The following is a 20,546-nucleotide window of genomic DNA, read 5'->3' as shown; positions in this document are numbered from 1 at the left end:
TGGCATAAGCGACGAAGGAAATTCCGCTTCGGACATGATTTCGAGAAAATAAAAATGAACCTCGAGTTCTTCTCGACCGATATCCTGCGGCAGATTGAAATGGTCGAGCGGAGTTGGGGCAGTTACCGCAGCCAACGGAGCGTGCACGCGACTTTTCCACAGTCACTTTCATAATGCAAGCCACTTCCGAAAGTGAATCAACGTATCCGACGCTGAAAGAAGGTTACGCATAGCTAATGCAATCTTATTTATAAGGCGAGATTACGCGACACGTTGAGGAATTTCTTTGTGCGTGATTTTTGATGTGTTGTTCAAAAGTGAGATTTTTGAGAGGTTTGGTGGCCGTTACGTCGCGACTGCGAATATTATGTCAATGATATTATGTCAGCAAACGTAATAAAATTATGCGTTTCAAACAGCGAGTTAGCAGCGAAGGTTTGCACGTGATATATAAATGTTCTTTTATCGATTGGAATATAATTCACTGATAAACTCATGCGTAACCAATCGAATTGCGCAACGTATATTATAGCTTTGATTCATATACGTTATTGATGCATTAAAACTTCTAGAGATGCGAGATTAATTACATGATGGGTTACGCGATAGGTCGGGTGAAATTATTAATGTATCCTAATACGTCGATAACAACGATTTATTGAGATTAATATGTTTAGCAAAGAGATGCAAAGAAAATGTACATTAAAAAATGTTGATGAATCGCTGCTGTTGTGAGATCGATACAGGTGATCAATATTACCCGTGATTGTCGGGGATAACTAGTCATGTTTTTCAATTCGTTTCTTCTTATCAACCCTAAAGCGGATTGAAATATACTGCGCTTGAAAAAGCACTTTAATGACTGATTTTCACGCACGTCCATTAGCACCACGCAACTACAAGAATAATGATAGAATAGTGATAGAATTATTACCATGGTCAATAGAATATAAGTGATGCAAAACAAAATTTTATTTCCGCTTTATCCTAATTTATTTCCTCAAGGAGAGTATTTTTCTTCTGTCGAAGAATACTGTGATATTTTACGTCACAATATATAAGAATTTGCGATTATATGATCTCGTAGGATTTGCTATTGCTTTCATACCTATCTAGATGCAATTTAAAGATTGCTTACGTGTTCAATATTACGATGCTTGGTAACGAGTTCTACACCTCAGGAATCCTGTCCCTCGAGAATTGTCGCGAGAGATGAAATACTTCACAGAGACAGTACAGTTTTCATTCTCACACTTTAAACCTGCCATTGATAATTTATTGCTGGATTGTTTAATGATCATTTGAATTATTTGAACCAAATTCTGATAGTTTACGAGTTTATTGTGCGTATTGCATTGCATCTATGAGTTTGTATGAAATCGATACTATAGTCGAGATTAAAAAAAATAAACTTTGATTTATTTATAAGATACGTTATGATAATTGTAATATTTGTTATATTTCGTAAAACTTGTCGAGGAAAATGATAATCGAAATAGTATGATCCATGGTGAATCTCCACAATGTCAATCAACGCTCAACGATGTTACGTGATTCGCATTGTTCTCAAGTGTCACGGACACTTCGTTGCGTAACGTTATGATGAGTGATTGACCTACGGATACCTTGACTATAGTTTTTATAAACGTCCAAGTACGACACCTTATTCAAGTACATTAGCCATAATCGAGGTACTTACAATTGCAACACTTTTCATATTATTGCGTGAGTCGTATAAACCACTTTCGATTTTTTCAAATTCCAATGCTGCGGCAATCTATTACGCAGAACAAAAGCTATGTATTGCACTATATATATTGCACAAATAATCATACTAATACTAATTGTCTTAATTTATTTTGAAACAAATGCAATTATTTTTTTACTCATACAATTATGCAATTTTAATATAAAATTTGCAACCTATAATATTATTTGTATTAATTTTTTTCTTATTATATATAAAAATAATATGCATATGTGTTTGTAAAAGAGTTTGAGATGCACTCTTTCAAACATATGTTTCAAATATATTAATAATGTACATTCGAAACTTGATGCAAGATCAGATTTTTCATAGTTTTACGGTTTTCGCGCCTTGCTAAATTTAGCTTAGTGTAAATGCATCCATTCCCGATAGAGTCCGGTGGATCTTGCATAATAACAGGCGCGTAACGTGAACGTAATACTCACCAACATTTCGATCAAGGACGATTCGACGTATCTCGAAGATCTTGCGGGCCAAGATGCACCGATCGCGTATCTTTACCAATTATTCCGCCGTGCGGGATAGCAACCTTCTCAATGGTGCACCAATATCAGCGTCATTCAATTTCACTTTCCTCCCTCGCGGCAAACTACGAAACGTTCGAATTACAACGAGACTGCGACGGGGTAGAGGGGGCGAACTAATATGTGACCCAAGATGGGACTCGATTGATGATCGTTATGCAATTTTATCCGAGCCGCGACGCGGGTACGCGAGATGCGTTCAATCGTTGAGACATGCGGGTTTCGCCTGTAATTCGAAGACTGGTCATCATGGTGGCGGTGCCACAGTATTCAAAGATCGAAACCGCCGAGAGAGTGTCGCCTCCCGCGGGGGATCGAATGATTCGAGGAAGGCGCGTCCTGTTAGAGGCGCTGTGGGGGATGACGGGAGAGAGGACCATCGCGGAGGGAAGGGGATCGAGGGCCCCCCTGCGATTTTTGTGGAAGGGGCAGAGAGGCATCCGAACCCTCGATTCGCTGGTAGGGGCTTGAGAGAGGGCCCAAGTTGGCTGATCGAAAGAGACGGAGGGAACAAGTGAGACGAAGAACAAAAACGAGAGAAAGAGGGACAGAATACAGCGGGAGGGAAAGAGACACGTAAGCCATGGTGAATCGCTCGTAAGAAACGCGCATTGTTGTGTGTCAGCGCGCGCGATAGTTATGGGTCCCAGGCAACCTTGTCCCAGTACCGTGGCCAGTCGTATGCTCGTCCGGCATGGTCCCGCCGTCGCGACGTAACGCGACGGGACACGGCGAGCTGGTACACGCATCAGAGATGCACATCCGACGAGATATACACGAGCATCGAGACGACAAGGAACCGTATGAGGCGCGTACGGCGCCACGACGGAACAGAGGAAGAAATCCTTTCCGCGCTGGCGTCGTACGCGTCGCTTTCGCGATCGGAGGATGCGTCGCATCGGTATGTCGGATTTGGGTCATGGATGCACCCAAGAGAAGACGACGCTGCATTTTGGTCAGGTCCCCCCTGACCGCGCGAGCATACGTACTTTCCGCTGCCGCTTCATTGCTGCTTCAAGCAGGATTACTTAATTCACGCATCGCGCACGATTGGAATGTGCGGAGGGAAATGCGTAAGGCAGGAGTTATCGCTCGAAATGCAGCGATGGTCATTGGTGAATGGAGGTACGAATGAAGATTTGAGACAATTTATGTAATGTGGTTAGGAATGAATAAAGCAGTCAGATGGTCTTTCATATGAGCATCATCCGCAAAGTACCTGACCCCTCTTGGTTTTTCTTCAACGTTTCCCCACTTCCTAGAGACTTCTTTTGACTCTTTAATACGCGAGTTACGCCACTATCCTTTACATAACAAATGCTTTGATCGAGTGACAAGTCATTACTTGCGGTTTCGTGATGGAATTATGTAAATGGTCTGTGAAAAGCGCTAGAGGCACCGCAATAATATGATTAGTGAACTATGTTGTACTCCTTGACTCGTACTTGTGGAATTCTGACAATGATGAGGACAGCTTATTATACGTCCACATACCTGCAGGGCTACGACCAATTTTCTGTGTACAACGTTGGGAAAATCATCGTCCGTTATTTCGTTAGGACAGTGAAAGCAAATATGGTAGAACCGAGGGAAGACTAGTGAAACAACGTGACCGCACATTGTCATGACTCATAGTTGCGACAACGAAAAACCGAGATTAATATCTATTAATATCTATTCCGATTGCATCTCTTTTGCATGAGCTATATTTAGAAGAAGAATAAAGTAAAGAAAAAGTCAATTTTCACTGGATACGCAGGGATATGTGAACGAGGGATACTTTGCATGTGGTACCGCTACTGGTAGCGTACTGCTAATTAGTTTTAATCGCGACATTACTTCGAAATCCTCAATCATGCTCTCTTCCCTATCTTTATTATCCGAACACACTGTAATTACTTCACTGTATGATTACCGATGTGTATACACAACCGGGCTGGCATGTAACGTCATGTATGCGATCCCGGGCGTCAGACAGCGTGATCATCGATAAGTCGATACCTCCCGAGCGAGAGCGCAACGCCGGCCGGCGTCCGGTCGTGATGGATCATGATTATCGCCGAGGAGAACGTCCGAAAAAGCTTCTCCTTTTTGTAGGCGTAAACAGCAAGTCGGACATGTGGGTCAGGGACTAGCGATGAGGTGTTTTGACTACGACCTAGAGCCTAGAACCTAGAAGATGCCGTTGCCCTTTCGATAATCGCGTAACTTAACATCAAGAACTGTGACTCCCATTTTCATCGCATATAGGAGACAAAGAGCCATGCAATCGCGGTGTCCGCATTTATCAAGCCTCTTGGCGTCATTTAACATGATTTGATTTATTGCGACGGCACGACGCGTGCACGCACGCGGTTCTCCGCTGATGATCTTCACGTGTATTCATTGCACGTGTCCTCTATTCAGTTGCCTCCGAATGTGCGCATATTATTGCTCGCAATTAATGGCGATGTGATTAAATTAATATAACGAGCCGAAGAGATCATTCCCCGCGTGTAAGACATTTTCATGAGGCAAACAATTATTGCCCCGCACTGATGTATTAAATAAGATAAGCTTATATCTCGATTGATGAAATACTCATTCGGGAGTAGAAAAAAATTCGTACGAGAGCCGCGTATTGATTACTTCATACACAATAATAAATTGAAATTGCACCCAGTTACGATTTATCTTGTATTAATCGTGTGGCTTCGATAAATCGCGCTGAAAAGACGCATCATGCTCCGGGCCGTCGAGTCGTACGCGATTTAAGCGCGGTGCGCCTTCTCTTCGCACGATCATCTGAGTACGCCTTTTCTTAATCGGCGAACCGCGAACGACGTCGAGGGAGATGTTTTTATCCGTCCGATCGGGCGTGTGGTGGAGCGAAATCGATTTCGAGCAATCGCCAGCGTCCGCCAGCCATTAAGGCGTATCTCGTGATCGCTCACCTGGCGCGATCTGCCTGTGTCGAAAAATCTGTCCGATGACGATCGCGTTCGAAGAGTGCATTTATTATACACACGATCACGCAAATGTCTATCAATGTGCTTGCACCACGGAGGAATACTAACGATACGTTTCAACCGTGCGCAAACAACTCTCTTATTCGCGAATTGTTGCTTCAGAGAATAGCGCGTGGACCGCGGAGATTAACGAAGGGACATTTTATTTTTATAATAATATAGAATGATATTGTTTCTCTTCGCGAAAACATGGATTAATTAACAAATCACTCGCGGGTCGCTCATCAAGTTTGAAAGTTCTCTTGAATCTTGCAGATTGTTTCAGTCATACGTGCAAACGTGGTGAGTGATAACGTCAGAGAAAATTCACTCATAGCGTAATATGTCGAAGGTCGAGGACTCACGCGAGCGTTCGGCGTGTACTGTCAAGTGCAAGGTTTTCGATATAGCATAAAGTGAGTATAAAGTGAGTGAGGCGACGGGACATTTTGCTGGGTATCAAGGGGATCGGTAGTATTCTTCGGGGAGGAGCCTGATTTGCGCATTTTTTCCCTCTCGAATTTTTCTCTTCTCGACTCCGTGCCCGCCGCTAATTATTTTGCACGAAATCCTTTGGAAACGAATATACACCCCCACCGCAAGGCGTTCCTTCTCGTTGTTTCGCAAGGTTTCGTAATATCAATTACGCGGTACCTGTCAAGTTATATGCACGTGCACGGTGCGGCGGCGGCGGCGGCATCGCGTATCGCATTTCGCACCGTAGTATTATTTCTTAAGGTGTTCTAAAGTATTTAAGGCCGTGTAATTTAATAAAGTTATGCCGGCGCGAGGGATTACGCTTCAGTTACCGAGTCGAATTCCAGCCTGCCGTCCCCGGGGCGGCGTTAAAAATGCCGCCCTTTGCGAAATTGTGAAATTACAGCGCGGGTGTGTTGTGATGTTACGCCCCTTTCAGCTTCATTCTTAATCCATTGCCCACGGGTTAGGAGAATTCTCTACTGTACGTGCAAAGCAACGATTTCTACAGCCCTCCGGCGGCGCGTGCTAACGTTCCCTTCTACATTTTTCACGCTGCATCGAGGTGCCGCATTCGTATTCTGTTGCGCGCGAAGGTGCAGAAAGGCGCGACCGAACGTAAGATTTTATGATGTTCCGGTTTATTACGTAATCCAGTCGAAGATTGTACTCGAAGATTTTTACGCGATTATTTACAATGGCTTGCCGATCACTGACAAACTTCCCTCGCGCCGTGTATCTTTTGGCGAGTAGACACGGGTTGCGTCAATGCATTATAAACGAGCTCGCAAAAAGAACTTGAGAACGCGATTACATTCGAGAAGCCGGTCGTGACATAAGTAAGAAATGTGAGAGAGATAAATTAAAATAACCGCGCGCGTATACGGTCTGCATCGTGGTCCGCGATCGGAAAGAGTTAAGTAAGATGTATTTTTAGAAACGGCCGCGCATCCGCAGGCCCACTAGCCACAGAAGTTGCATATCGACGTAAGTCGACAGTCGTAAGAATTCGCGACTGTCAGCTTATCGCGGCGCTGAAATTCTAAATTAACCGATTTATAATTTCGGTATCTTGCTTGCTTTGAGATGTCGCACGCCAATTTTAGTGAACCGGTATAGACGCGTGAGCTGCATCACGTAGATACACAAATGTGTGCGCTACTTGCTTCTCGACACCTTGTTTTATCCTGATAAATTACGTCTTGGTATCCGCGATGCGACTCGGTTTGCAACTGAGACAGGAATGTCTTGTGCTGAAAACGCGCGTATATCGTTAGACATATTTCATGTATTAATTAAAAGTGTCCATAAATCAAAATGGATAGACTCGATAGATGCGTAAACTGTAAAGATTTTCCATAGATTGATAGCTAGTATCTCGAGGCCACTTCAAACTTCATCAAAGTGCATCCAAAAGTCTTACACTCGAGAATTTTTAGTACGAAGAAGTACGTTCCTTCGCACGATCGCACCTTCGTGCTAAAGTCTTCGAACGACATGGTAGCTTTACGTGAACGCGATTGACGACTGCAATGAAGTGCGTAGCCGAGGAACCTATTTGCATTTAGATGAATCTTTGACTGTCCTGCCAGAATGTGACAATCGGGCTTAGGCATTACGCAATATGCGTGCGCGCGCGACCGTCACACCGTTGGAAAGCTATTTCACAGGGAGTGCGGAGGAGGATATAACGGATCGTCAGGCTGACATTGGACTCATATTTTCCGTATGCGTCTCGCGTCTTAACGTTCGACCGGTGTGAGTCCGTCTTCTTTCCTCCTTCGTGTTTCTCATCTCGCCTCACCTACTTGAGATCACGTATGAACGCGCGTCAAAGGCACAAACGCGTTTGACAAGACTACCTACGTGCTTGGGAACGCATAGAGCGAGCATCCGCCAATTGCGAAATGTAGGAATTTAAGCGAGGCATTCTTTGTAAGGTCAACGACGACGCCCGGGGTCATCTTAATAATTGCATTCGCAATTAAAGTGCGTGCTCGGCCAAAACAGCGGCGCTTTGTTGCGCGAGAAACGCGTAGGCATTAGTATTTCCGAAATTTTAGAAATTTCAGAGAACAAGGATGGACTCGAATTATCTCGAAGTAACACAAGTGTAAAATGTAAAAATGCACACGCGTTTAATCCAATTTTTTTTAAATTACGTTTTCGAAGAGTACACACAATAATTCAACCTTTTCTTTTACGGATAAAGGAAAAATCTTTAAGTGCACATGTATAGAATATCGTTTCGTGTCTTTAGAAAGAAATACAATTTTGAGCACGTGGCCTCGGTACTAGAAGTGCTCGGTGCATGAAAGACCGTATTGCGAAATGGAATATCCATTTTCATAATATCTCGATTACAAATAAAAAACGTATTATCTCAGAGAGGTTCCTGTGTAAGATCATCGCGGTTCTTCAGGGTCATCGCGGTAATTGTCTGCAAATAGCAATTAAAAGGAAGGCGCAGGTGGTGAAATTGCGTGCTCCCACGTTCTCCCAGTTTCTGTCGTGAAAAGTATGAGCGCGAATATATATTATAAAATGGTAAAGGTAATGTAACGCAACCAGAACGCAATCAGGAATAATAGGCATGTTACGAAGACGGAGACGCAAGCAGTCGGCTCGACAATCCTTCGATTCGCGACGAACAAAAGAAATAAAGCGATGAAATGTCACATGGAAAAATGATCGTTTTACCAGCGAAGAAATCAGATTGAATGCGGCTGCCGCACGATCGTGCCGAACTATCGCCGTGCATTGCGTAACGCATAAACTGTGTAAGGTCGCGCGTAGCTACGAGGTCTAGGCGGTAATTGCCGTGGAATTAGAATGTGTGCACTTCGCGGCGTGCGTATAATAGCATGACAAAGGTAGTTCTATACGAAAAGCACCTGAAAAATTGACCCGAATGTTAGTAATAGAGATTGTTTCGCCCGATATATAGAATGTCAGTTTCAGTTACGATGATAAATCCGTATACATTGCACGCTGGTTTGAAAGGCACCCGTTTAATTTATCGTAATTATACACATACATGTACACTGCATCTAAGCCTTAAATGTCAGTTTGCACCTGAGTCACGTTATTGCAGCTGGAAAATAAATACATTTGTCTGATCTCTTCCACGAGATAGAGTGCCAGGAGATTTTGTGAAGATTTTAATTTTTTCATTGCTTGTTCCATGCAGTCTTCTTTGCGTCTGATATGTTTGTCAGTTATGAAACGCAGAAGCGTTGCAATGCCTGCGCAGCAACGCTTCTGCGTCAGCCGGGGTCGTCGCAGCAATTACTATGCAGTTAGAGAATGTGCGGCCGACGACGATCGACGACGACGTTGCGCACCTTGTAAGAACCGGTAATTTTGCAATATTGTTGCCCGATCCGCGGGAAAAATATAATAAAGCCTGCCTCACGATGGACGAGCGTAATCGTGCCGAAAAACGGCCGTGCGTGCGTCCTCCCACCGATCCGCAATTTCACTTCATATTTCGAGCAACAGAATTGTCGCGTTACGAAAGATTCCCGCGCTACTTAGCGAATTCGTATTCTCGTTTCTTGCGGTAACCATGTCCTTAAACCAAATAATAGTCCCTCATTAGCGCGTGCCTGGCCTCGTAAGTTCTTAATTTCGGCAAAACGTAAGGCATCCTGTTATCGAAAGTGGGGTCAAAACACATTCGCGATATTATTAACATTGTCTTGTGAATAAAACTGGTGGTAGTACGGTAGTAAAGATTCCTTCGTGAGATCACGATGATCAATGTAGAATTACCGAAATTAGAGGAGGCAGTTAATTTTGCAACTACATTACAACATTTCGAATCGTGCCTATGCTCTTGCCGAATTAGTCAAGGCTTAATTAAGTGAGAGTCAGTTATTACTAACGTTCCTAATTGTGGTAGCGGCAATGTAGTGCAATAGCCACAAAGCACATCTACTTTGCGTAGTCTTTTCACAAGTTACCAGCACGAAGTCTGATTCAACACTACGAATTTTGTGCTCGATTTTAAAGGAAGCACGAAAAGTCGTAATAATTCTCATGGAGTTTAATAGCACGAGTGCAATATTACACAACACGTTTGTTATCCCTGTTACGATCAATATCGATAGTCCACTTTTCCATCAAACATCAAATAGGGCAGAATCTTGCAACTTTGAAGAGAATAATTACAAATTAATTTCTCTAAACAATGATCTTTCCATAAAGACAAAAATTGCAGATGGGCTGATACTCGCATCGTGAACATGATTTGTGTATTATCTATCTAGAGCTTATGGAAGTTTGCCAAATCATTAATTTACGGTCAGCAATCCCGTTTGACGGAATTGCGCGGAAGAGGACAAAGAGAAATGCGTCCAGGATTCGACGGTGTCATCTGGCATGCACACAGCCTTGTAACATATACGCAAATAACCCAATAAATCTCGGTATAGGCTGCTGCTCATCCTCCGGAGTCCTTGACACCGACGTAGTGTCACCGACTGCGCGAGTGAGAGCCGTGATGTTCACGGAGGAAAAGGAGAGTCGACCGCTCGCCGTGTCCATCGTGGAAGCGACCCGGATCAACCTCGCGTCGTTTCCCAATACGTTACTCTTGGTGCGGGATGTGCGGGATAGATTCCCCTAGAGAGACGTTAATGATCGGCAAGAATTGTCGACCGCGAGAGGTTCCGCTCAGCTGCAAGCGCGGTACACCACATTCTTTCTCAATAACCCGTACGTGAGTCTCTGCTTTGTGCAGCAAGAGTGTTGTATCTTGCCCCGTTTGTTCAATATCCTTGCATCTTTTGTGAGTAACGCGCTCGACGTCGGAATTAAAATTACATTGAACGCGCGAAACTTGACTGCGATCACAACACGAACGCAAATAATACGCGCAAACTGTAACAGACAGTGTGTGTTTGACACACGCAGCTGTAATTTTCTTGCCATTCGGTACGAACAAAGAAATTATTAACGATTAACGTTGTGTAATGTTCGACTGATGCGTGAAAGGTGTTCGCTGACCCAGATCAATAATCGCGATCCAAGCGATTTTCAACCGACGTCTTAGTCGCGCTAATATTTCTGCTTCTTTTATCGTGCTGTTCTTTGGTACAGCAATCGACGAAATTAATTTGCTCGTCGACTGCGGTATTAATTTTTCTTTAACAAAGAAACATACATTGTGTCGCGCAAGGCAGCTGTTAAGAATAATGTTTGCAGTGATTTCAATTTAGAATCACGTGGGAAATTAATGATCTTCGGCATTAATTACTGAGTGCATAATGTTAATTGATTCGAGACGAATTTTATTTCCCAATCCGAGTGTACTTCAGCACTGCAATTAATCCCTCGTTATTACAGTCTGTTCTTAATCGCGAGGACAAGGAGAGGTCGTTGCTGAACGACAGTTTCGCTAATAATTAGTGTCATCCGCGCGTCACATTGATGATATACGACAAGCAAGAAAATAAAAAGGAAGATAATTATGATGTCATTAGTATCGGTGGTGAGGAATTTGAATAATCTGTCGATACATCCGGCTGCCGGATGCAGAATAAACGCTGAAGATGAATAAATAGTTACGTATGTAACACACATTGAAATAATGGGCCACCTAAGACAGACGATTATCAATAGTGTCGATTATCAATAGCGTGGAATTGCTTTTAAGTAGTGATGCAGAGATGGATACGTATGCGATTATTCGTGTTACGCAAGGCACTTATCGTCTCTTGTTCTCAGTTAGAACATTCGAATGCCTTGTAACACTTTTATGAACGAATCATCCCCTAATAGTCGTACTTTAAGCGTGCTCTACGGATTACGATATATCATCACTATTGTGTGTACGTAATAATAAAACTTTATTTCCGATATACGAGGAAATCATTATGTTGATTTAGTTACCAACATAAAAATATATATAAGATGTCATAGCCTTAGTCATTCAAAACATCATCGCAAGAAATCGTTAACTTTTGTATAATTTCCGAATGATCTAAAGCAGAAGATATTTGAATCTCTCTGAACATAACTTCTGCAAAAGATGGCTGTGTGCGAGAAAATACTGATTAAAGGTTGAACGCCAAAGCTGTAACGGTGCAAAATGGTCTATCCTAACGGTTTATCGAGAAACTGGAAAAACATTATATTAAGGTATACCATAGTACATGCCTTTTACCATCTTCCATCAATATAAAAACGCTAAATAATGAAGAAAAGATTCGTAATAACAAGTGCACAAAAGTCATTGATTGATACTTATCTACATATTAAATCTAGGAGAGCAATAGTTAGAAATAATAATTAATTTACAGAAAGAGAGAGAGAGAGACGCTGCCAAATACGTCAGATCTGTTTAAATTTTAAATTATATAAAATAAAATCTCTTGTTAATCGATTTAAATTATATATTGTTATTTTGATTGTACAAATTACAAATACAAGTAAGAACATAAAAGCAGATAGAGTCACTGTCTCACAGCGCAATGAGATTGATTGCTGAATGACGAGAAATGATCACTCAGCGCACTTAAAGGACTAGGCTTTAAATTCGTCGCATTTCCCTTTTCCACTCACATGACCGAGAAGCGCTCCATCTCCGCTTGGTCCTCTTCCATCTCTCGATTTCACTTTTGGCGGCCGTCCTTCCCCTTTCCTCCCCTCGGTCGGCTCCTTCGCTGAGTGTTTGCGCAAGTGGCGCATTTGCGCGCTGGCAACGTACTTGCGCGCAAAGACGCGCTTGCGGCGGCGCCTGGGCCGCACGCGCGCCTTTCAAACAACTAAAAGCGCCATTATGCCGATGCGCAATTGAGCATAATACGCATTCACCACGAATTCGCGAAAGTAGAGCGATCATTTTTACTATCAGCCTAACAACCGTGCAATTTTTCCCTCCGTGCCCCTATCCAGCTATTTAGAAATCATCTGCGATATTCGTCGCGCAACAACCAAGTTTATTCCGTTGCTAAAGACTTCGCGTATTAATGTCACGTTACGTTATTCGCGCGAGCTTCGTTACGCAATATTTCTACGAACATTGATGATAGTACACTTGTTCCGTTCTGTTGATTCTTCCTCATGTGTGCTACTTAACGTCTCTGTGAAGTCTGTCATTACGTGACAGTAATGAACGGGAGCACATTTCGCAAGTTAAATTCCCCTGTGGATATTACTACAAACTTTGAGAGACATTTAGCAGGTAGCCAAAACGCACATGATCATGTCATCTAGAAGTAGCGCGGCTTTATTGAATCAGTTACGGCTAAATGACGTAATTGATACGAGATAAAGTCTTGCGCATCAAAAGCGGATAGCAGACAAGTTGATGATAGCCGCAGTAGTCATTCGCGACCGAGTAGGTTCGTGTGAAATTTTATGGTTGCACAATGCTTGTACTTTCCCAAACCGAAGTAGAAATCTCATTATTGTCTTGTGTACATATGGTATAAATTTTATATGTTACGCTTATTCATATTTTTTTGCCTCTTCCATGTATACTATTCTTGATCACTTTCGTCATTTTATTATACTTTTCATTTGTGTGTATAATCTGCTCATCCAATTAAATAAAGCTAATATCTATCAGAAGCTCTGTTCTGAATTCGTCACACTTCATCGAGACTGATGTCGAAGTCATGGCCTAGCGATGGAAGTCGTCGCGCGTCGATACATTCGATTAGTAATCGCTCGTAGCCTTGATTAGTATCAAGAATTCCTTGTTGAAATTAGCATACCACTCATTTTAAATACCAGTAGCCTGAAGAAGCGATTAATTACAATCGCCCGATTATTTTCGCTTCATCACGAAAGACTTCGCATAAAGCAGCGAAACGTACAATTGTGAGCGGGTGATATAAAAAATATCTAATCCGATGATGAACAGTCGCTGCTTTTCGATTTTGCGGTCGGACAGGAGGCGATTAATGCATGATGATCGGCATTATTGCGTGGACAGGCATTATCATCATTGTCTTCAGTTCCTCTCGCTTTTTTTTGCTTTTTATCTCTCTGACATAAGACATGTTTACGCCACTGATTCGGCGGATGATATCGATGGTGAATCGAATTTATGGGAGGGGAATCGCGAGGACGCGAAAACCGCGCGGAGCAGTTACGAGGCGGCGGAGATGGTGAAGAGGCTGCGGGAGTGAGGGACGGGCGAGAAGCAAGGCCGTTCTTTGACCCGAAACGTGGTCAATTCGGCGCCAATTTTTCGGGAGGAACCGGTCTCACCCGGCCTCCTGGAATTCTGGTCGGCGCGCACAGTCGCTGTTGCTGAACTGCGGTTTCGCCGAGAAAACCCGAGGACGACACGTCGGTATATCGCCATAGCAGCGGGGATTGCATCTGCCTCTCTCTCCGACGATGTATGTGTGAGGTATCCTGGCGAGACTCCGGCCGATTAATATCGAGAGAACTCCGCCTCGCGTTAGCAAGCGCCGTCAATCAACGATAATCGAGGATCACGTAGAAAACAAGAGGTCAGCGCGCTCCACGGGTCCTTTAATAAGGTCACTTCTTCGGACCTGATGCTTTTGCATACCACGAGAAAACATGCATCTAGTTAATTAACTTTTTCCATAAATTGTCGTACGTTACGAGAGGTGTTTCCTTCAAATGTGATTTATGGAGTCGAAAATTCAAGTTAGCTGGATAAAGATTGCCTCGAGATTAATGCGTTATTGAGCGTTTTTGTCGATAAATGTTTGGCAATGCATACTTGTATGGTTCAAATTTGTTGTTATTATTTAATACTGTCCGAGTACATTCAGCTAGTTAAATCTTGACAAATTGAAAACGGCGCTTCATTTTTCCACGACTTTATCTAGATATAGATTATGAATACTCATATATGCGCGCACTCGCTTGTTAAGGTAAACATATTAATGAATAAAGTAACGCGCGCGACCTACATTAGCCGGATTCCAGATTATGGCGTGAAGAAATATGTACCTATAGCCTCCTGCCTCGCCGGTTTACTCTTCACCGACCTGAATTCCGTGTTTACCGGCTGCGATGATTTTTATTTTAACGCGCTATGGACGTTAAGGTAAAAATTGTTGCGCTCTTGCTTCGGGAAGCGTCCATTGTCGGAGCTCATTATCGCGACGACAGCTTCAGTTTAATCTCGGCAAGCACTTTCGTCTCTTGCAACATCTTTGTACGCATATATAAATTACGCGTCTCAGTGTTTTCGCTCTTATCGTACTCTCGCACTCTCCCTTTCTTCCCTCCTCTTTTACCGTTAATGCGATTCGTTACACAAAATTTGCACTCGCAAGAAGCCTAATCTCTTTCTCGAGCCGGACTCGCGCGTCCATTTATGAGCGTCTTGCCTCTCCTCTCGATCTGCATTTCCCTCCGTTCGGGGAGGCGATTTTTTTTCGTCTGAAGGACTGTCTGTCGCCTGAAGGAAACAGTATTTGTTAAGTGAATTTATTATCGTTGGCCGATTAAACCCCTAACGATTGATTTTTTTATCGTCGTTGGTGTAATTCTATCTTGCACGATCAAAAGGCTAAAATCTTATTCGTGCAACATCGAAGCAATTGTAAGTTTCGAACTTGTCGTGAGACCTCCGTATTGAAAATGGATGTTATTCGATACATCATGAGTAACGAGCGAATTATTTGATTGCGTAATCGAGGCCTGGTAAACGTGTTCGATTCTTCAGTATCAAGGATTCAGCCGAAACGCTAAATAAATCGGTTATTTGCGAGCAAGGCGCCGCACGACTACGGTAGCCTTCAGAATCACATTCGCCCGTTCGCGACAAGTCGTATGCCGAGGTCTCCGACGGAGCTTCACCGTGTCGCGACCATTAATTCATATGATACGGTCTCCGTTTTTAACACCTGTATAGCATTTAGAGTCGCCAAAAACAAATTCAATCAGTCAAATATCATCATTGTTGCTCGATATCATTTATTGAGCAATTTATTCCGATATCATAGAAGTTTGATGGCTTGAACGTGGTAATGTTGCCAAGTTATTTCTATACCTCATTTGATGTTCAGAAATGTATGTGTTCCAATATATATTGCATCGGGAGAATCGGGAGATTAGACACAATGTCTATCAGACACAATAATTTTTAACAAACAAGAGTTTGGCTTAAGGCTTTTTTTCTGAGATTGTTGCTTTTTCGTTTCCGAAATCCGAATCAAAGAGTACTGCGGTTCGGATCACGATGATTGAATAGAGAGATTATGGAAAGATAAAAAACGTGTCCATTCTAAACACGCTAAGAACGGTTCTTTCTCATCCTTGTCATTGATTGATTATTCTATCCATTTTTCTTTTTTCGTACATTCTTTTTCATAATTGTTATATGACGTGACGTATATCCGAATAAATGAATACAGATTGCACTTTTTTATTATAGATTAGAGTGCCACTGAAAATTAATTTTGCGGCCAGACCTAGAGACGTGGTTGTGACGATCGCGAAGAAGCATCTAAGCTGCGGACTAAAGGGTCAGTTGCCGATCCTCGCCGGGGATTTCCCACACGAAGTCAAACTCGAGGAGTCCACTTGGGTAATTGAAGACGGAAAACTGTTGCTGATTAATTTGGAAAAAGTGAGTTGTGGACACGCGCGCCTTTTAGTAACTTTATTAGTAATACTTTTATCTATTATACTTTTATTTTATTTATTACTAAAATTTTATTACTAATGGCTTTATTAATAACATATTTTTCGATGGCCGTGCTAATTTTTCACCTTGCCGAAAGTGCTTCCAATTGTTCATCCAGTTATAGACGACATTATCGTTTACAGGTCAATAAGATGCAATGGTGGCCGCATGTAGTAACAAGCGAGCCAGAAATCAGTACGAAGAAAGTGAATCCTGAACCTAGCAAACTTTCCGATCTTGATGGGGAGACTAGAGGTCTTGTGGAAAAGATGATGTACGATCAGAGACAGAAGGAACTAGGACTTCCTACGTCTGATGAGCAGAAGAAACAGGACGTTATAAAAAAGTAAAGACAACCTTTTAACATTTTCGCATAATTGTATGACATTCATTAATTACGTTAATATTAAAATGTTTTGACTAATTCATTGAATTATTTTCCAGATTCATGGAACAACATCCTGAAATGGACTTTTCAAAATGTAAATTTAATTAATATTGATGATCAATTTACCAAGGACTCAGAACACGCTTAATAATATTCCAATATTTTATTAATGCTGATTATTAAGACCGCATCTTGTTCATTATTATCATAATAAAGTACAATAACTGCGTTCATTGTACTGCATAATTGAAGGAAAAGAGTGGATAGGATTGCGACATATTGTTCAATGATTGCAGGACATGACAGCACTATGTTATAATGCCAGATACAGAATTCTATCAATTGTATTTCTTCTTCAATCACCCTCTTATTCAGCCGTTTTCTATATTTCTTATTTATCTGTAGATTTTTAAGAAAATCACGGATATATCGCACAATTACAAATATTTAGTTACTATATTGCGTTCTCATCTGTTACATCAAGTTCACTGATCAAATAAAAAAAAACGAATAGCTTAAAATTATCTAAAAAAAAATTATATAAAATACATGGTGTAGAATTATTTTTTTCCAAGTTCAATTAATCACAATTTTAACTTACTTGGCATGTTTTCTACGTTCTTCATCTAAGTTAACTCATCCATCTGTTTCATTACACGTGTGATCCAATTCACATAATTCGATAGTTTAGCATATATTCCAAATTTACCGCGCTTGCCGCAACCTTCACCGAAACTAGTGATGCCGAAAATTGTCCACGGCTGATCGGGTTTCTGATAATCTCGGCAGAGTAGAGGTCCTCCGCTGTCGCCCGCACAGGAATCCATTTTACCACGTCGATACCCTGCACAGAACATGTTATCCGTGATCTTGTACTCTACATAGACTTCTCGGCAAATTTCGGTGGATACTATTGGAACCTGAAACATCAAATGACGTTTGTATTATTCTTCGAAGTGCACAATTATTGCGGTCGCAGCTTTGCGAAGATATTAAATTATTTTTTCTTTATTTAAGACACTATTTTTCTTTATTAAATTATTTTTCTTTATTAAAGACATTAAGACAAAGGTCTTTAATAAAGGTCTTTAATAAAGAAAAATCATCAATATTAATTAAATTTAGATAAAAGAGTAGAAGAGAGAAGAGAGAAATGAAAGAGAGTAAGAGGAAAAAGATGAAGAGGATGAAGGAAGAAGGTAAGAGATTTCATACTCTGGCTTCGTGCAGCACGTCCGTTCCAAAGTCATCCGTTACGCTAGATTTGCCCCAACCGATAATGGTGCAAAATTGGTTCATTGGTATAGGCTGTTTAGGGCTCGGCAGACATGCGATCCCTCTCGAAGCAGACATAGTCAAAGCGTTCGGTAAACGCAGTAGAGCGACGTCGTTATCAACGGTATCGGCGTCGTATTTCGGATGGATTGTGACAGAATCGATCTGTATGATTACACAAATAATCACGAATTAGTTGCAAAATCATTTTCCAAGCCTTTGGAGGCTACGCGATATGTACCCTAAGCTCTAATTCGGTGCCTTCTTTTATTGTTAAATCGTGTTCTCCGATGCGGACGTACAAACGTTTTCTAATACAATGTGCGGCAGTTAATACCCATCTTGGGGACACTAATGTACCGCCACAAAAAGCTTCCTAAAGAACAGATTAAAAAGAAAAAGACTATTATCAACATTGATTTGGACAGATAACACAGATAACGTTAACATATTTCAATATTATTCTTATCTTCTAAATTAATTTTTTTAGATTTATGGTTAGCACTTATTGACCAGTTCCAAATAAAATCACGGTACATTACCGATATGACGATAGGACCGATAGGTCACAACACAACAATGCGAGGAGTAATAGTCTTCCGGCCAATAAAATACAAAATCTCTTGTTTTAACATACGTACCCGAAATCGATTCAATATAGCCACTTGCCACGGCCAACTCCCATGCGTGGCCGGACGGCCACCAATAATTCGTGTAAAGTAAGATAATCTAGAATTCTTCTGGGTATTTGCTATTCCGCATTTCCAAGCGTTTGAATTCTTCTCCGCAATGAAATTGCCCACAATATTGGGATTGAGCTGGAGTTTCTTCAACACTAGGCGATCTAGAAGATCGGGTAAAATCTGCTCACTTTCCCGTGTGCATATGTCGATACTATATATCTAATGCTACAGAATACAAGATACTTACCTTCGCTATCTTCTTTGTGGCTACCTCGAATCTTTCGATGGATCCACTTCTGGCAGAAGGTACCTTCGACATAGCAGTACGCGCTTTCTCGTATCACATCGCGTCCACAGATATTGGGCCTTTTACACCATCTAACCAAAACATACATATATCTGCATTGATAATATTCAGAACTAACAGTATGATCAACATTATGCTCCGACCGCCTAATTTATATATTTCCCCGACCGATGAGGGTGAGATACTCATATTTTAGGCGCGCATAGACATTCACGCATCCTTTTTCTCATATTGATTACCTGATTGATTAGCCACTGATTATGTGATACTATTTTGCGTACCTGTGACGTTGCGTAGTGCACAATCTCGTGCAAGGCGACCATTTGCTCCATTTTCCATAATGCCTTCCGAATGTAATTGGTTCCTTGGTATTCTTGCCCCTTTGCTTTCCTTGTTTGGGTTTTGTCTCTTTGGCTATCTGCTAATTGTGTGCATATACATTGTTCCAATTAAACATCGTCGTTATTGTATACCGCAACTCACCTGGACAACGTGGAATTGTTTATTCCATCGTTGATGCCCTCGACGTTGATGTTGTTTGCATCGCTTTTGACGGGCTTCTCTATCGTGGTCGCAACTACGTTCTTCCTACGATAAGGCTATTAGTTGAAAATTAATTATTCGCCATGTTACTATAGTTATATAGTTTATGTATTTACTTTGAGTACGGTGGTTCCACAATTTTTTTTCCATCGACACTTCCTTACGCGATTTTGCGTACAATGTCGATTGCATACTGACCACTCGCTCCAGCTTGTGAAATGCGATAATTTTGTCAATGCTGTAAAAATTAATCATAAATACTAAAAGAGAACTTTTAATTGAGGAACAAAAATTGATAAAAAATCAACAATCTGCTTACTGTTCTTGATAAATGCTCCATGGCAAATGATTGGTTGACTGAATGAGAAAAATTTATATCACCGGAGGCGAGTGTATTATTTTCATTCTAGAAATAATTAGAAATGTAAGAAACGACAGTTTCTTATTGGTACCAATTATGTTCATATGGGCATGCATGCTTTCTTTATAGTTTATACTAAGGCGTTACGCATTGTGTGCATAATAGAGAGATTACGCCACCGACCATATTTCTATTCTTCCATCTTGTCCACAACCGTCCCATAAGATCATGCAGTCTATATATATGTCTATTGGCAAAGCAGACAACATTGCTTCACAAAACGGTAGTGAACACAATGGCGTCCGAGAGCAACATATTAAACACTATTCTTTTCACGTTTCATTTGAAGAAAAATACTGCTGAAATCGCAAATATGATTTGTTCAGCTTTGAGGGAAGATTCTGTGACACACATAAAACTTGTATCTGAGGTTTCAGAGTGGTCATTTGAGAATATTCATGCCAAAAAGTTATTGTGCATTTTAAGGTTGTGATATAAGTTGTTAGAATCTAGTCAGACTGTTGATTCAGAGCGTAATCAATAGCAACTCACCCGTTGGAGTGATAAAATAAAACGGAAAAAACTATTTATGTATACTATTTACTG

General features: G+C 41.5%; 2 protein-coding genes across 2 annotated transcripts in view; one reads left to right on the top strand and one right to left on the bottom strand.

The window, feature by feature from the left end:
• Window positions 1–17,118, top strand: part of LOC105286472 (nuclear migration protein nudC) — a 67,652-nt gene extending 50,534 nt beyond the window's left edge. The window contains exons 5-7 of the mRNA XM_011351445.3: window positions 16,132–16,326; window positions 16,527–16,729; window positions 16,828–17,118. Coding sequence (XP_011349747.2) covers window positions 16,132–16,326; window positions 16,527–16,729; window positions 16,828–16,879 — 450 coding nt within the window. The 3' untranslated portion in view covers window positions 16,880–17,118. The remainder of the gene's footprint in view (window positions 1–16,131; window positions 16,327–16,526; window positions 16,730–16,827) is intronic.
• Window positions 17,100–20,170, bottom strand: LOC105286473 (serine protease 48). The gene is made up of 10 exons (XM_026969906.1): window positions 20,124–20,170; window positions 19,899–19,936; window positions 19,696–19,817; window positions 19,520–19,624; window positions 19,318–19,457; window positions 18,977–19,107; window positions 18,688–18,890; window positions 18,288–18,422; window positions 17,987–18,211; window positions 17,100–17,691 (listed from the first exon to the last, which is right to left on the bottom strand). The coding sequence occupies exons 1-10, from the start codon at window positions 20,168–20,170 to the stop codon at window positions 17,398–17,400; spliced, it is 1,440 nt and encodes a 479-aa protein (XP_026825707.1). The 3' UTR covers window positions 17,100–17,397.
• Window positions 20,171–20,546: the final 376 nt, after the last annotated feature.

This window comes from Ooceraea biroi, chromosome 5 (genome assembly GCF_003672135.1).
Source record: "Ooceraea biroi isolate clonal line C1 chromosome 5, Obir_v5.4, whole genome shotgun sequence".
NCBI classification, from domain to species: domain Eukaryota; kingdom Metazoa; phylum Arthropoda; class Insecta; order Hymenoptera; family Formicidae; genus Ooceraea; species Ooceraea biroi.
The sequence above is the reverse complement of the archived record's forward strand: the minus strand, read 5'-3'. Positions and strand labels throughout refer to the sequence as shown.

What these genes read in the sequence shown, in the direction of transcription:
- LOC105286473 (XM_026969906.1), bottom strand. Translation starts at nt 20,170, where the DNA reads ATGATCTTATGGGACGGTTGTGGACAAGATGGAAGAATAGAAATATG. An exon ending in AACAATTCCACGTTGTCCAG is followed by an intron (nt 19,458 to 19,519) that starts GTGAGTTGCGGT and finishes GCACACAATTAG; the next exon opens with CAGATAGCCAAAGAGACAAA. An exon ending in CCACAAAGAAGATAGCGAAG is followed by an intron (nt 18,891 to 18,976) that starts GTAAGTATCTTG and finishes CCGATCTTCTAG; the next exon opens with ATCGCCTAGTGTTGAAGAAA.